Source organism: Panthera leo, chromosome D2, assembly GCF_018350215.1.
Source record: "Panthera leo isolate Ple1 chromosome D2, P.leo_Ple1_pat1.1, whole genome shotgun sequence".
NCBI lineage: Eukaryota > Metazoa > Chordata > Mammalia > Carnivora > Felidae > Panthera > Panthera leo.
Genome location: NC_056689.1, coordinates 48,343,748 through 48,360,527, shown reverse-complemented (window position 1 = coordinate 48,360,527; position 16,780 = coordinate 48,343,748). Strand labels below are relative to the sequence as shown.

Below are 16,780 nucleotides of genomic sequence, written 5' to 3'. Positions count from 1 at the left end.
GGACCTAGAGGACATTTGGGGCTTTTGCGCTGGCTCTTCTTTGCCAGTGTGGTTGGCCGTAGACGAGAAAGAACGTAAGAGAAAGTGTGCAAGGCTGACCTCTGTGGGGACAGAACCCTATCCGGCTCACCGTCTAGTCACAGTATCATGGACAGTGCTGGCAGGCAGCCATGGAGAGAGTAAGCTTCCAGGAAGGGCCCCAGGGCAGGACAGAAAATAACGCAGGGTTCTGGGTCCTTGGCAGCGCCTTCAGGGATGGGCTGCTCTTGTCTTCCACTAGACGCGGGAAGTACAAAGTGGAGGCTTCCTTCCCCCAGCTGACAGGCAAATATGAGGGCCCTTGCAGGAAACCATCTCTTCTGGAGTAGAGGACTGGCTTGCCTGTGGGAAGGGATTCCAGCAAAACCAAGGGCATTCAGAGAAAACGGAGTGTTTTTCCCCACCCCCCACTAAGGATCAGTTGACCAGCGGAGGCCAGCATGCCCGCAGAATTCTTACTTATGATTAGCGTGATTACAATGGCCTGTTTTCCACTAACCAGTGCAGCTAGGATTACACAACCCCTCTGTGTTGGGTTTGAGGAAGAAAAACCAAGTCTGGAAAACTCCAAATGGCAACACTAATTCCAAACTGTTGGCCGCTACGTTTGAATACATGTCTTTATTAGAAAAATTGTAAGTGCATATACATCTTTTCATTGATATGACTTCAAAGTAGAAATTGTTGTTTCTCAGAAGGAGTTGTTATTTGTTATAAAAAAAAAAAAAAAAAAAAGCACACTGCATACAGGAAGCTGCCTTCTCCTGGACCATTTTCACATTATCTGGGAGATGTAATTTAAACAACACAAAATACAGTATTTATCACATTTAACACTGAACCCATCACTGCTCAGAGACTGAGAATCCAGCGAGGTTGCAGACTAACAAGTTTCCCGGGTGGTATTTTTTTCAACTTGGCAAGCAATGTCAATGGTCTGCTGAGGGGATTTGAAGGTTTCCAGGGAGCATTTCCCGGGGACAGGGCTCCCTGGGAATGGGTCAGGGAAGATAGGTACAGGGAAGATGTGTACAGGGACCCCACAATTCCTATCCAGTTGCAGAAGGGAACACTGCCTGCCTGCCTGCCCGCCCGGGGTCTGGGGTGGTGATGAGCTCCCAGTGGGGAGCCCATGCCATAACATCAGGCAGCAGTCAGAAAAGGAAGGTCAAATCGGATCCAGTGAAAAAGCTTAGAAGTTCTCTGGTCTTCACACAGGGGGAACTGCAACCTTTGGCTATTCAGGCCGTCTGCTCAAAGCTGAACCTCCTTTCTCTGGAGGACAGGCCCACCGGCAGAGGGCCCCCCCACCTGCTCCCCTACTCCTGAGCCACCTCGCTGGGGTCTCAGCACCTGGCGGGGCTGGACAAAGAACAGTGCAAACAACACAGGGCGCAGATTCAGATATAAACACACAGCACTTCTGGGGGTCCCGGTCCCCACCCCGGCCCCACAGCTGCCCAGGTCCTGATGCAAAGGCTGGCAAGGGAGCACGGCCTTAGAGGTTACACGGAGCCCAAGGGAAGGTCAGGTAGAGCAGCACTGGACGAGGAGGAACAGCTGGGTGACCCCTAATCAACTGATGCACTAGACTTGTTTTTAAAGCAAAAGGGGATGGGCGAGCCTTTTCCTTTGCAAATAGACTATTTAAATGCACATTTGCTTTAGTTGGGCAGCCTCCACTTAGAAGCAGATTGCAAGTAGAGTAATTGTTAGGCAGATAATTTTCCTAGAAGTTTCTACTCTTACCTATTTTCCCCCTGTTGGGGAGAAACAAACAATTCTTTAACTGTAGTCAAGATTCAGGGCCACGTTTATTTTCTTGGAGTAAGAGATTTAATGGCTCTGGTTCAGGGATTCCAGGAGAAGATGGCTCCACATTTTCCATGAGAGTTTTAAATATCTTGGATGACTTAGAAAAAGCCTATCCCACTGAAAATCAATCATTTCACATGTAATTCAGGAGCCCTGTAGTGTCAGGTTAATTTCTAAAGACAGTTTTGAAACCAGTTCTGTACTTCTAACTAATAAAGGTCCCTGTGCTCTATTTATTCAATATAATATTGCTATTTGAAGATACCAATTTTCGTTTAGCGGAGGGATTGGCTTTCTACCACGAAGATCCAATATAAAGGAATATTTACGCAAATATTAACATGTTACCGATAACACAAAGATTATTAAATCTAAAAACACCTACAATTCCAGATTATTTTGTTAGAATATACTTTCTGCATGTTGTTTGCAGGGTCCTCTCAACTGATACATTTCCTTGTTTTGCCCTGCTTTTCTTCCATTTTGTTAATTTAAAATGTTTGCTGGGACACTGAACCAAAAGCAAAGTATTAGTAAGATGAAATGTGAAACGACACAATAAGCAAAAAAACCCCTCAAGTGCCTACCTGTTGCACTTAAACTGTTTAATGCAACTCTACAAACTGGTCTCGGTAAAGGAAAACACCCTACACGTCAGGGTTTTAACCTACTTTCCCAAATATCCCCTTGTCTAAGAGTGAAAGCCAAGATGGACGTTCTGGAAGCACAAGGTAACAGCAGTGGAGAAGTCCAGACGCCACTGTACAAGGTGGTGGATGCTGGGATTGCCAAGTGGGGAAAAAGGGGAGGTTAGATTTTAGTTGGGAAGGAATCTTCGCATCCAGGACTCATTATTTCACGGATCAGCTTTTCAAAAACCAAAAAAAAAGGGTTGAGGATTCTTTTCACGTTCTCGCCAAAACAATCACGCGCTTGAGGCAATGGAGCAAAAACTCCCCGTGGCTCTGAGATACCAACTGTAGGAGCATAAAGGCCTGGCCTCCTCACGGGTCAACTCTGCTGCACACCGAATTCCCTTGGGCTCTGTGGATCCATCTTGGGTTTGTGATCAGTGGGGAAACCCAGGTTGTCCACCCAAGAGGATCACACCCCTAATCAGAAACCTGGTCAAAAGACCTCTCCTTACCCTGAGCCTTTGCATCCAAGGGGTGGACAGTACGTGCCCCGAGGACGTTGGCTTTGAACAAGAACACAGGATTGGACAACGGACAATATTCCAAACGAGACACAGATGTGCACAGTGTTTGCAGCACTGGGTGACACGAGACACATTTTGATTTGCTTCTTGGTGCCCAGTTTAAATGAAAGCTTTGGTCTTGAGACAGTCTTTTTCCAGGGCGATGGAGACAGTCTTGGAGATACATGATGATGGATGAGACAGAGAATGACAACAGCATGATGGGATGTAGGGAAGAGCTCAGGATGAGGGGTGCGTCTCTCCCTGCCCTGGCCTCATCCTCCTGCCTGCCTCAGCTTGGGGAAGCCCTGCGATGCTCACCAGTGGGGAAGGCCCCAGCTCTCACTCCGAGGAAGGGTGAAGCTCCCGTCTGACTCTCTAAACTTGACCCTGCAGCCCCCCCCACCCATGCACGGGGCAGCCTTCACTAGGGTCTGCCCTGGTTCTGATACGTCCCAGGGGCTCTCCGTCCCACAACAGGATGATCTGGGGTCTCAGCCTGCACAGCTCAGAGAGATACAAAACTCAGGAACCTCCAGCTGGGTGAGGGGCTCCACGGGAAAGATATTATAACAAAGCAAGTAAAATAACGGCCTCAGTCTAAGTTCCTATCTGTCACCAGCGACACTGGATAATCAAACTAAATGAAGAATAAACACCATACATTTTGCTACATAATCAAATGGTGATAGTAAAGGCAAACTGTGCAAAACAAAGCCCTCGGAAATGTACCGGGCCCTGCCTGGGTGCAGCAAAGCTGCTGCGGGCTCTTCCTAACACTGGTTTCAGACCTGGGCTCCTACTGTAAGGTTTCCTCAGGCGTCTGACCCAACCTGCGCCTCTCACATCTTGAACCTCCTGTTAACAAGAACAGAGGGAGACACCGTTAAGGCGGAGGCCGGGCAGCAAGCCTAAGACGCCGAGCCCTGCTGCAGCAGGGCCCCCACTCCTGACTTCCAAATCGCGGCCGTGTGCCTCCTTTCCGAGGCCCTGGGAAGGGGGAGGGTGGCGAGAGAGGCAGCCAGGGCTGAAGCGGAGGGATGGATGGAAGATGGGAAGCGGAGAGGAAAGTCGGGCGCAGCCAGCACGGGGTACGGCGGACGAACAAGGGCACGCAGACGGACGGCGAGGCACGGTGGTCACGCGACAGGGCAGTGCGCACTGCCTTAGCCCCAGCGTGGATGGAGGGCTGACAACCCCTTACCTCAGTGTGGCCCGGTCCTGCACCAGGCCCGGAGCAGGCTGCCTGGCCGTCCAGGGTACCACCGACCACCTCCATCTACCCCCTCACCCCCACCCCACCCCGACTGGCCCCGGGACGGTGCTGGCACCGTTCACTTGCTTCAACCCAAAACAGAACGGAGTCCGGCTCTACTCTTCCACAGCCCCCCCTCCCCCCATCTTCAGCGGGGCTGGCGCTACATCAGCTTGTCAGATACAGCGAGGGCCCAGGGCCAGTGAGGTCACAGGAGGACAGAAATGGAGCGTGTTTGCTTTTCGGAATGTGGGGCCAACCGTCTTAGTCCCCACAGTCCCAGCTCCCCCAGCAGGAGTGGAAGGCGCTGTCTCGCTGAGCACTGCAAGGAGCAGTCTGTCGCCTCAGGGCAGCAATAGCTTGACCCACCATTGCTAGATGGCAAACAGCCCCCCGTGGTCTTCAGAAGGGACCCACTGCCCCTCTCGAGGCACAGAGACGTGCCGTTCCCGCTGTACGAGGAACAGAGAGCATGGGGCGCGCGCCTGACCGGCTCCTGAGCGGTTTAGGAAAGGTAGGACTACCCCAGCGCAGGTGCCCCAGCCCAGGCCTGCTGCCCTGGGCAGACCAGCAAACATCCTGACGCCTTAGGAGGCAGGGCAGGTGGGGAGCGGGAGGGCATCCCGGACACCCTGGAGCAGGCCTGCCCTCCCCAGGGCTGGCAAGAGGGGTGCAGGCTGGAGAGTCAGCCACATAAAAGGGAGAGGGATGGGGAATAAAAGGACTTGGGCTGCAGCACCCTAGCAGGACACTTCCCTGATGGGGAAAAGGAATGGCCACAAGGTTCTGTGCTGCCATCCCAGAGGACGCTAAAGCGTGAGGGGACACAGTGTTCCAGGTGAGTCTAACAGGCGGGCGCCTTGGGTTTTCTTCTCCTGATTCCATCTGTCCAGTGCTCCAACCACTTCATCTTTCTGGATCCACAGACTGAATCATGACCAGGGGCCTGGGGTGCAGGGGGAGTGTTTACATGGGACAGGAGGATGGGGAGCACAGTCCAGACATTCGAGGTGTCCTTTTTCGAAGTACTGAAATCTGGGCTTTGCTCTCCCATGTGATCCCCCTCCTTCCGGTCCAGATTAGAGAGACTTGGCAAAAAATCTTAGACATAAATCTGTGGGTGGTATGAGGAAGGTTCTAGAGCTTTCTAGAGCACCATGTTCACTTTAAGCACATATTTCCCATGAGTGAGGACTGAGGCAGCTGTGTCCCGGAACCTAATCGCACAAGGTCACCGAGGCTGTCCCAGCAGGTGGATGGGGACAGGCCCTTCACACAGTTCCTCCACATCGGGGACCCGTTTAAAGAATCTATAAAGTGAACTGCCCGGACAAGAGGCTCCCTGAGAAGTATTTTCCACAGCTGCTCCCCGGGAATGCGGAGCTGCTACCCCCTCGGTGTCCGGAAATCAGCCCTGCTCGGGGGTAAAGCCGCTCTCACAGCCCAGGCCTAGGACGGGGGTGCTGGAGAAGTCCCACCCCAGGTGGCAGAGGGGTGGAGGGCCCCTTGGGAAAGAGTCAGTTACCACCTGTAAAAGGCACGGCCATAGCTAGCTGCGCCCCACGAAGGCTGTGCCGGGCAGCACCCACCGTGGTCAAGGGGAGGGCAGAAGGCCCTCGCTGGCCGAGGCGCCATTGCTGTGCTAGTAGATGGCCCTGTGCGGGCCGGGCCTGCACTCTGGCCTCAGCAGGAAGGCACGCTGTGAGTGTGTGAGCCGGTGTGCCGGTGAGCCGGCCCTTCTGGGAGAGGGAGTGGAGGGCCGGGTGGGGGTTCAGCGGCCCAGGGCAAGGCCGGAGACCCCGGGCCGCTCGAGACAGTCCTGAGCATAGTGTCCTCATCCCAGACCACAACCCCAGTCTCGGCACAACTACTTTCTTCATAACTTAGCAGACCAGGAAGGGCCTTAAAAAGCGCCTAAACACGGGAGCCAGTGTGGCCAGAGGAGCGCCGCTCCTCCGAGGAAGGTCTGAGCACCTGCACGGAAGGCAAGGCGTGTGCCCTGGAGGAGGGTTAGAGCAAATTTACAAAGCGCCGGAGAGACAAGAGCAGCGCGCACTGCGGTCCATCTCGAAGTGGCAGAGAACTAGTTTTTCCTTTTCTGGGCAGCCTTTCTCTTCTTCTGTCGCTTCTTTTTTCCTATCTTTTCTCTTTTCCCCATTTTTTCTTCTCTGCGCCCCCTTAGATAAAATCAGTAGAACCATTAATGACGTTGAAAGGGACCGGGGTCTGTCTCAGTCTGCACACTATTTCACGCTGGCCTGGGGATCAGTCTCAACCCTGTCTTCTGTCTTAGGCCTGGAGGCCCCCGGGCAAAGCACGGCCCACCAGTACTTCCTTAAAATAAAGCAGACATTTTCCCCCTGACTCCAAGAGAAATATTGGCCAGCCTTCCAGAACATCTGTGACCTGGCTATCGCCATGGCCAACCTGCCAACCTGGCCCTGGTTCCAGCTATGGCCTGAGGTTTCCAACCCGGAAAGGCACTCACATCTGATAGGCTGTGAAGAGTGTGAAGTCCAGGGCCAGGTTGGACTTGGCCTTCTAACTCACCTCAATCCCATCTACTCAGCCTTCCTTCCTTCTCAGTGCAGAGCTAAACTCTCTGCTCGAGCTAAAAAAAAACCTGCGCTTCAAACTGAATCATGCTTTGGAGGTTAGAGACCCAACATTCAGATGGCCATCCAGGAGAGGAGAAAGAAGGCAGCCTGATGCCACTTTCTCCTTTCTGGATGCTTGGGGGACGTCCCCCAGGGAATGACTGGGATTGTTCTGGAGAGCAAGGGAGAGAGCTGGTTAGCAGAATTTGATTAGAACAACTGGCTCATGACTGTCACATTAAAATGATTCAAGCTGAATGGTATTTAATGATTTATGGGGTAAGGCCACCTGCTCCTGGGCAGGCTTTCTATTAACCATGGCCTGGAATTATGGGATTTTTACATGGGAGAATGTGAAAGCTGGATATTATGAGAGTTGAGTCTCTGGAGATTACGTGGGGGTGTTAGGAGAACCGAGGAAGAGGAGGAAGGGGAAGAGGAATTAGTGAGTCAAATATTATTCTTCAGAAAACTAGCACTGTTGTTTCCATTGGGTTTAAAAAAAAAGAAAGAAAGAAAAAAAACAAAAGGCTCAAAAACTTGAGTTGCAGCTCTCATTTGCTCCTGAGCCAGGCCCATGCTCACATGTGAACTTGGCAAGAGGGATTCAAGGCACCTGACCAGCAGGCCACCTTATCTTCATAAACTCCAGAAAGGTATCAGAGCCCCGTGTCTAACCACTAATGGATTTTATTTCAGGTAAAGAAATTCCCACATCCAGTAGGAGGCTGATGCCATGAAACAATTAGCATTTTTATTGCTAGTGCATATAATGTCACATTGGATACAATTTTAGTACAAGTGAAAAAATACACTGTGGCTAAACATTAAAAAGCTGCAATCACATTTATAGATCATATATATTTCTTTACAAATTGCCAGTAGTTTAAGATAATAGAGAAAGGTAACCTACTGACGTTCATATGGCTCCACTTTCAAATATATGAATTGTTCGACTATAAATATATTCTGAAATACAATTGTTTTCTAAAGAAACATAAAAAAATGTGCACAAAAAATATATAAAAAATGCCTTGCAGAAAGTTACAAATACCACTAGGCCCATCTGTGGATCACATTTACCATGGAAATGTCACCTTGCCAACATTTCTGATTGGAGCCTGAAACCATGCTGTGGTTTCAGGAGGAGGGGTTAGTGGCAAGAGGCTCATTTATTCATTTGTTTTTCCGCTTCGGATTTCAGACACCTCAGGGTGTACAGAGCCTCCGTGGCATATATAAGCTTCGGAGGCAATCACAGAACCAAATTCCTCGAAACAAGTTCAGATTGAAAATTGCATCGGACTCTGCAAAGACCTGCCTTTCAGGGAAGGCGGAGACAGGATCTCCCACCCACCCCCAGAGAGGGCCAGCCCCCCTCTGGAGGCAGAGGCCAAAGAACATTCTCACAGAGGGCCTGAGCAGGAGGGGAGGGTGAAGAGAGGAGAGGGCTGCAGGGCGGGGGCCCCAGCAATTCCTCTCCTCCCACTGAGCATGTACAGAAATGGGAAGCAGAGCAAGATAAAAGCATGCTGCTGGAGGCAGGGAGAGGCCTGGGAATGACCGGGACAGGGTTTCTGAGCACAGTCCCCAGCGACAGTAGCCTCTACATGGAGCCTACAGATCCGATCACTGAGCTGGAAGGAGAGGGTGGAGGTGGTGGCCGTGGCCTAGCACCGGTCAGTATCAGAGGGTCACCTTGGGCTGTCATTCTAAGACGGGCACCCACTGCGGGAGCCGCCCACGGTCTTCCTCTGAGTCTGGAGGAAGGATGCTTTTCTGAGCTCCATGCTTGGCCTGTCACCTGACTGTGCCCAGATGCCCCAGGGGCAAAGGAAGAAAAGCTCCACAACAAACCAAATACAGATCGTGAAGTCATCATTGATTAAAAAAAAGATAATGGGAATGATGTGATTATGAGGATTACGAGAGAACCGACAGCGGGAAATGCTGCTGGTACAATAGAATTTCTTAGAAAAACCCCAGTTACAGAACAGCCAGTGCGCAAGGGTATAGGGCTCGGGTGGACATAAGCTGCGGTATCGTACCATAGGCTATAAATGCGGGTGTCTACGTGCCGGGCCGACCTCAAGCCTGTTCCCAGGTCAGTGCGCTACCCCCAAGGCACTCCTGGTCCCCCCCATGCAGGCCTTCCTCCCCCAACCTTGCCCTTCCATCTGCCACACGGGTCTTAGCTTTCCTCAAGTGGGTCTACCGGAAAGTCCTTTTTGGCTGTTGTGCTTACTTGTTTAAAGCTTTCTCCAGGTATTCCTGAATCCACTTCAATTTCGGGTCAATGCACACTTGTCTATTGTTGTTCTTCAGTCTCGCCCTGCCAAAACAGAAGAGGCGACAGTGTGTGGCTGAACGGAGAAGGCGCCGCTGGGATCTGGGCACCCGCTCCTCTGACACCCGCGTCAGGGCCCTCCCCGGTGCCACGTGTCCCACTCGGCGGGCTCGGGTTTGGGAGGAACTCAGGGTGTGCCGGGGACACATGTTCCTAGCATTGTGGCAAGTCCTGCCGCAGAGCTAGGGGAAGGCGAGAAGAGGCTTTCCAGGGGAGTCCAGGGAGAATGCACCACAGGGAACATCTGAGTTAGCCTTTGAAGGAGGAGAGGGAGCTGGGCAAGTGAAATCAAGGGGGAGAGAAAAGCAAGAGCAAAGGCACCAAAGGGGCACCTGCTTAGAGGATGTGGAGGAAGGAGCGGGTGGCCAGGTGTAAAGGGCAAAAGAGTGGGACTTTCTCTGTAAGATCGTGGGGGCTTACATTGGAAAGCGATAAAGGCAGATTCTTATTTGGATGGATCATCTTGAAAGTACGTGGTGGACAGACTTAAGAGTAAGCCTGGAGGTAGGAGGCCTGCAAAGAGGTACTGCGGTAGTCTGGGGAAGAGAGGTGACAGGGCAGTGAGGGAGGGACGGTGCAGGTAGTTTGCCAGAAAATGGTTTCCAGAGAGGGTTTACAAGTTCCCTCAATGTTCCATGGTCACATTTGTTTTTTTACAAATTCAAAGGGCATCTTCCTCCCAGGTCTCTGCCCCACTCACACTTCCCTCTCCAGGTCCCCCTCCCTAAAGCCCTGGGTACCAGGCCATCTCAAGCAGCCTGAGGACTCCCTGCCCAGCCACACACGGCTCTGTGTGGACAACTAAGGCCAGCACAGTGGCTTGGGGACACCGCCGGGAGTCACGCAGCCTGCCTGTTAAGTGACTGACATACGCGGAGGAAGAGTGCGGTTCAGAGCAAGGAGTTTACATTTGGCTGCCACTGCTTCTGAATTAATCCTGTGTTTGCCCAGACCAGCGAATCATGTCTGGCTTCTTCAACTTCAAGGTGCATTCCTAGCAGGTGGACCTGTGTAATCTGAACCGCAAAGCAGGTCTACGGTGCTAAATTCAATGTCTGATACAACACTTCTCAAAGGGGAGGCAGTATTGATTTTAAGAAAGTAAGTGAAAAAAACATCCATCTTCTAGTGGGTCTAAAACATCCTGGAAATGACAAACACGTCCGAGGCAGCAAAGGCTAGCAAAAAGAGACAAAATCAAACTTAAAAACAGTTGGTATCGGGTGGAAAAGCCTTCTGGCAGTTGCAGCTTTCATTCCAACTGCTGTGCCCCCTCCCCGTTCTCAGCACTGGGGCTTTCCGGGAGGTGAGCTCCCCACGAGAGACCCTGAGCCTCAGCACCTCGGCGTCTAGCCACATGACCACAAGGCGCTGTGTGCAAGCATGGGTGCGTCTGAGCGCCCGAGGGCCAAGCAATGAATGGCGCCAGCGTCTCTCTTCCCGAACCTCGCCCCGCCTCCTGCAGCCCAGGCGAGTGATTTTTGTGTGTTGTATAGGTGTAACTTCAGTCTGCCTCGTTCCGCACATGAATGAAATCAAATATCAACAGCTGCCCTCAACGCCAGCAAAGCAAAAACTCGTGGGTTGTGTTGGAGAAAACGCCGTTAAGTGAGCTGAGAATGTTGAGTTTCACCCAATGGTTAGAGGCTTGGCCTGAATTTGGGTCTCGTGAGATTTTGCTGTGTGATAAAGGATGGATTTAGATCACCAAAGCCTGGAAACTGGCAGGACAGACAGCTGTTCCTAGCAAAGGGCTGGCTAATTTACTGGACTTCAGAGGAAACTCTGGTGAAGCCCGTGTTTCTCTAGTCTGGAGGCACCCAACTGTACTGCCATTTCCTGTGCTAAAGGAGGAAACTTGGAAAAAAGAAACAAGAACCTTTAGGGGCACAGCGGGGTGCCAAGGGTAAGAGTGGCTTTTGAAACTCCTGCCTGGTAGCTTACTCACAGGCCTGGTGGTGATCACAGCTGCCTCTAATTATGCCAAGTTCAAGACTGGTGCCTCAGCACGGGTCGGCTCTCCAGCGTTTACAAGTTTTGAGCTAGGTGCTACTATGCCCATTAGAGGCAACACTCCTGGAAGATGATGTTGAGACTTACACGATCTGAAGGGCACAGTTCGGAGTGTTGAGGATTTTGAGATGCTTGACGTTGGCTCTGGCAACGTGGCTCTCGAAGAATCGGCAAGGACATCTGTAGCTCAGGCTGACCGGTTTCCCTAGAAGCGGTGATGGAAGCAACGCAGTTTGTTATGATCCTGCCAGACCTTGGGGATATATGTGTGGATGTGTCTGCGGCCAAGGGTTAAGGTGGTGGAATGATGTCAGGATCCAGAGCTATGGGACGGGTCACGGGTGCATCCTTGCTAAGACCTCTTGGGCAGCAGAGTGAGCTCTGGGTGGGCGAAGGCCCGAGCCTCCATAGGGCCAGAGGGCAAATGGACCTTCAGAGAGCTGGATCCTAGGGGGCAGGGGAATTAAAAGAAGCCCCCTGCTTGGTGTCTTAAAATATATTAATCCCAGGAGACAACTGTTTCAGTCCAAGGTACCGGGGTTCCCAGTTATTCTTTGCAAAATAAACTCTTCCAGGGCCAACTAGAAAAGCCTCCCCCCACCCCCACCCCCCTCCCCCTCCTCTCCCTCAGGGAAGGAGGAGGGGGAAGCAGAAGGCTCCAGAAGCAGCGGTTCCCCTGGGAATGCTGCCCTCCCCCCACCTGCAATCTTCTCTCCTCACATACACCTTAAACCCAGGCAACCACAAAAGAATCCTGGCAGGCTTCCTACCTGGGAGTCCCCAGAGGGCAGGCCAAGGGTCCACCTTCTCCCAGGCACTCCCCTGAAGGCAGGGAGATTATCAGGACTGGAGTCAAAAGTGGCTTTCATTGTGCAGGGATGCTCCAGCCTCCTGGGTTGTATTACCTCTTTGTTTGCCAATTCACCAATTTGCAAAATGCCATAATTGACACTCATTAGTTTAAATAAGCAAAGGGCTCCTGCAGAACCCACCACTCACCCTCTAAGTCTAGAATTGCAAGCCCTGGGGGGCTGGGATCTTTGTGGGTTTTTTTTTTCTTTTCTGCAGATTTTATCCAAGCCCTACTTAATACCCCAAATTATTTGAATTTGTGGATCCTTTCATCAGGGATTAAATGTATGTCTGAGAATATTTAGTCCAGAGATTAAAAAAAAAAAAAAAAGTTTCCCTGTTTACAGAGCTCCTAGAGGCCTCCCGGTGGTTCTGAAGTTCTGCATTTTGGGGCAAGAGACCTGGGGAAGCTGCAGGACACCTTGTAAGGGACTTAATTTTTCCAGAAGCTGTGTTCAGTTGAGAGATGGCATGGCCTGCAAACAGCAGCCTATTTAGCCAAGTCAGGGGAAAAGCAGACCACCCGGCCCCCTAGGATCAAAGTCGAATCCTTAAACTCGAGTAAGGAGAAAGCCTGACTTCAGGGTGCTCAGTGACTCAGGGCCCTGGAAGGGTCCCTGGAGCAGCCTTCAAATGTATACCCGAACTGACTCCAGAAAGTCACTGCTGGGGCCTGGCTTTCAGCAACTACACCCAATCCCTGTGGTAGATGCTGGGTGTAGCACATGCTACCATACTGCGCATGCTGCCCTGTAACCAGATCGCCTGGGAAAGCCATCCCGGGGCTGGGGGCTAGGTGGTCTGGGTAAAGGAGAAGCCAAAGTCTCCCCCTCTGAGTGTCCTGTCTCCAGTCTCCCTGGAATGCTCATGTGTCCTCCTGAGCTGGCTAGGGACTGGGGAACTGGGGCTGGGTGGTGACACAGGAAGGGTCCCAACCCCAGCGCAGCAGGCTGAAAGGGACACAGTGTGAGTGCTTCAGCCGGTGGGGGGCTGCTGGTGGGGGCTGCTGCTCTCCCATGTCTGGGAAGCTTTTCTGGCTCCACTAACCAAGTAGTGGAGATCAGGCCAGAAATCAGAGCTGAATCAGAGCTCAAAACACAGGCTTTCTCTTCTCTCCTTTCCCCCCTTTTACCCCCTGGGATTATCCATTTCCTTCAAAGGCAATTCTTATTCCTGCTCCCAGGACCCAGTTGCCTGCCTATCAAGTGGGGAATTTCAATAGGTTTTTTAAAGGGACAGAGCGCCCAGGGCTCTTACTAGAGAACTCACCTGGGGTCCTCTCCTCCAGCTTTTTGTCAACATTACTAACTTTTCCAACTGGTTTGGATGTGACTCTGCGTATAGGCCTGACACCTGATTGGCCTAGATGTTACCGGCTTGGGACCCGGTGAACTTGGCTCTGTTCAGGAGCAGTTCCAAGAGAATCTTCCACTCCAATGCAGAGACAGGAGCCCTGGCCAGCCTCTCCAACCGGGCCTCAGAACGGAGCCTGGCCTGGATGCATATAACCCCTGGAAGTCCAGGGCATCTAGGGGCCCAGCTGCTTGGCTGAAGTCAGGTGGAGGGAGGGCAGGAGAGTGAGCCTGACCCTGAACAAGGGTATCTCCAAGTGCAGTTCTGAAGTCGGTATAGGTCCACAGGCTCCAGGAGGTCAAGAGGTACATTCAAGCCTATACATGCAAGGAGAACCAGACAGACCTAGAGCCCGAGACCCTGATCTGGCCACTTGGCTGCTAAGAGGGCAACTCAGAGGGACAAACAACCAACCCTTCCCAGGGCCAAGATGAGTCTGTCAGTGGGGGCCCCTGCTCCCTCTGTGCTCCTTCCAGGCCAGCTACACCTGGGTCCCTGCATTCCTGTCCTTTCTGCAGCTCCCCAGGGGAGTGGGACAGCTTGGGGAAGCACCATTTCCCTGAGAGGCACAGAATGACACCTCCACTCTCACCAGACACTCAAATTGTTAATGCTCAAGCCAGAGTATCCCCCACGACCCAGGGCTTCGCAAGGAGACTCAGCCTCACATACTTTTTCTTTCGGCTTAGGAGGTAAAATCTAAATTGCCTTCCATCCAGTCCCTCTGCAGCTCTGTCCAGCAACTTGCCACATGTTTAAAGAACACTTTCCAGGCAGTCAGCTATGAACTCCTGTTAGCCCTGGCCCTCTTGCCTGGAAGCTGCAGTCATGCCCACCTTACCCACACGGGCTCCCAGGCCACTGCCTGGGACGATGCAAAGGGTCAGCGGCTGGAGCCCAGCCTAGGGCTGCAGGCGCTCAGGCCCCGCAGCTGCCCGACGGAACACACCAAGTGTCCTTCAAGCCTGTGCAGGCTTTGTTGGCAACTTCGCAGCCAAGAAAGGACAGCGTGGCCTGACTAACACGGCTTGTTTCGTGTGTTTCAAGCCAACAGTTTATTTTGTTTTGCAGCAGTGGTGTCCTGTGACAGGACAGCGAGGTTTCTCTTAAGCTTCAGAAGAAAAAAAAAAAAAAGCTCTCTCCCTCTCCCAGTGAAACAGGACACCACCTTTCCCAGTGGCCTAAGGCCTTGGCGATTGAACTTTGTTGCAGCGCTCATTCTGAGGGAAGAGCGATGGCTTGGCCGGTGACAAAGGCGCCTGTCTGCAGGTGTGTTTGGGGGACAGGGGAGGGGCACGAGCGACCCGGCGGCCCCTGGGCCTCTCTTCGGTGACCCCGGGAAGAGGCCAAGGAAGCAGCGGCTGGACGCGCGCCCGGGTTAGCCGCGTCGTTGCGGACCGCGGAGCTGTGCAGAAGCGCGACCGCGCGGGTGGCGCAAACCCGACAGCTGCTCTGTTTGGCTCGCCCGCGAAACCGAGCTAGGGTGGGTGCAGAGAGAGGGCCAGCCTCGCCTAAAGGGGACGCCGCGCAGCAGCACCCGACCGCACCGCCACCACGAGCGCGTCGCGATGCGAGACCCGCTTCGCGACGCGCTCTCTCGCACACGCCTCTCCAGCACCCGGCGCAGCGGGGCCTCGGAGTCCCTCTGCTTGGAGGCACCGAGTCGCGCGCTGGACGACACTGGCTGGGTGGGGGTGAGGGGTGGGATGAGGGGGGACAGAGCCCGGCGCCGAAGGCTCCCGACCCCGCTCCACTCCCCAACCCCCCGGCGCGCTCCCAGCCAGTTATCCTGTCCGGTCCGACCCCGGGCAGCCGCTCGGGTCTGGCGGCCGCCCACCGTTCGGGACCCCGAGCCCAGATGCGGAGCGCGAAGCTTCAGGGCGGGTGGTGGCTGCTACGCTCGGGGTTTCGGGCGGCGCGCCCCGCGAAGGGGGCCTGCCTCGACCTCCCCGGTGCCAGGCGGCGCGAGCTGGGTTAGCGCGGGGCGGGGCGGGCGTGGGCAGAGGAGCCGAGCGCACTCACCGTCGCTGAGGCAGAGCGCAGCCAGCACGAGGGCCAGCACGGCGACGACCTTGGCATCCATGGCACCGGCGGACGGCGGGCGGACGCAGGCGGGACTCGGAGCGAACGCGGCGGCGGAGAGTGAAAGTGCGGCGGCGGGAGGCGCGCGCCGGGCACTTTAGAGGCGAGAGCGGGGCGGGGCGGGGCGGGGCGCGCGGCGAGGGGCGGGCCTGGAGCTGCCGCCGGGAGGCCGCGGGGGGCTCCGGCGCGCGTCCCCCTCCCACACCGCCGCCCGTCCCGTCCCCTCCCGCCCTCTCCGCGCCCGGGATGCTCCAGGGGCTGAGGTGTGCCTGGGCCTCTGACCTTCTCCTCTCCGCTGGGCCCTGCTCCGTAGGGCTCGACCTGCAGCGAGGAACGCAGCCGCGCAGGGAGGCTCGGCTAAACGTTGGCTATTGTGCCCACTGAGCAGGTGGAGAGATGGAGTCCCAGAGGCGGGAACTGAAGGGGGACCAAAGAGAACCAAACGAGTCGATGTGTGCCGAGGCCGGAGGTAGCCAAGAGCGCCCCGTTTTCGGAGTCTACAAGCTGGAGGTGACCACCGGGCCAGGCTCGCGTTGCGCTGGGCCCCCCGCAAACTAGGCCTAAGGGAAGGAGACCAGTCTGGGCAGTCCGTGCGACTGCCATCTCAAGCCAACGCCATCATTGGTAGCCAAGCCTCAGTTTCCTCACTTGTCAAATTGCGACTCTAAAATAGAATGATGCGCCGCGGCAGCAAAATAGTCTGCCCTGCCGGCTGCGTGAATTCAACGTGAATTCTAAGCAAACGTGAATTGACTTAGCTCTCTGTCCTCTGTTCTCTCAAGTGTGAAATGGGCTGATCACAGTGTAACTGGGGGAAATGACTGGCACTCCTCACTCAGGTGTGAAGTGCTCACCCTTGAGTCTGGCACATAGTACTCAATAAATGGAAGCTAGAATAATTGTTTAAGCTTCTGCATTTTCTCCCTCTCCCAATGAATGCCCTGCGCGACCCAAAGTGTTGACCCAAAGTGTTGTGAGAACTCCCCCTTTCCCCCTCTCCCTTCTACCCCAGGGCAGTACTCCTGGCGTGGGCCTTTCTGGTCCAGAAAACGACACCCACAGAGTCGTCCCTGGGTGGTGTCTGAACTCCTGGCAGGCCGCGCCCCAACCTTGAAACCGCCCTAGCCTAGCAGGGAGGGGTGCAGGCAGGCGGCGCAGGGGTGAGAGGAGCACAATTTGGGACTTCATTAGTGACCACAGGACGCTCCAGCCACCTCCCGCTTACTGGC

At 54.0% G+C, this 16,780-nt stretch overlaps 1 protein-coding gene across 2 annotated transcripts; it reads right to left on the bottom strand.

Moving 5' to 3' along the window:
- Window positions 1-641: 641 nt before the first annotated feature.
- Window positions 642-15,614, bottom strand: CXCL12 (C-X-C motif chemokine ligand 12). 2 transcript variants are annotated; one of them, XM_042908575.1, is made up of 4 exons: window positions 15,492-15,614; window positions 11,352-11,469; window positions 9,150-9,236; window positions 642-3,910 (listed from the first exon to the last, which is right to left on the bottom strand). In XM_042908575.1, the coding sequence occupies exons 1-4, from the start codon at window positions 15,550-15,552 to the stop codon at window positions 3,895-3,897; spliced, it is 282 nt and encodes a 93-aa protein (XP_042764509.1). In that variant the 5' UTR covers window positions 15,553-15,614; the 3' UTR covers window positions 642-3,894. The 2 variants fall into 2 exon arrangements, with proteins under 2 accessions (XP_042764509.1, XP_042764508.1); XM_042908574.1 differs by lacking the exon at window positions 642-3,910 and adding an exon at window positions 5,915-6,484.
- Between the last annotated feature and the right edge of the window lie 1,166 nt (window positions 15,615-16,780).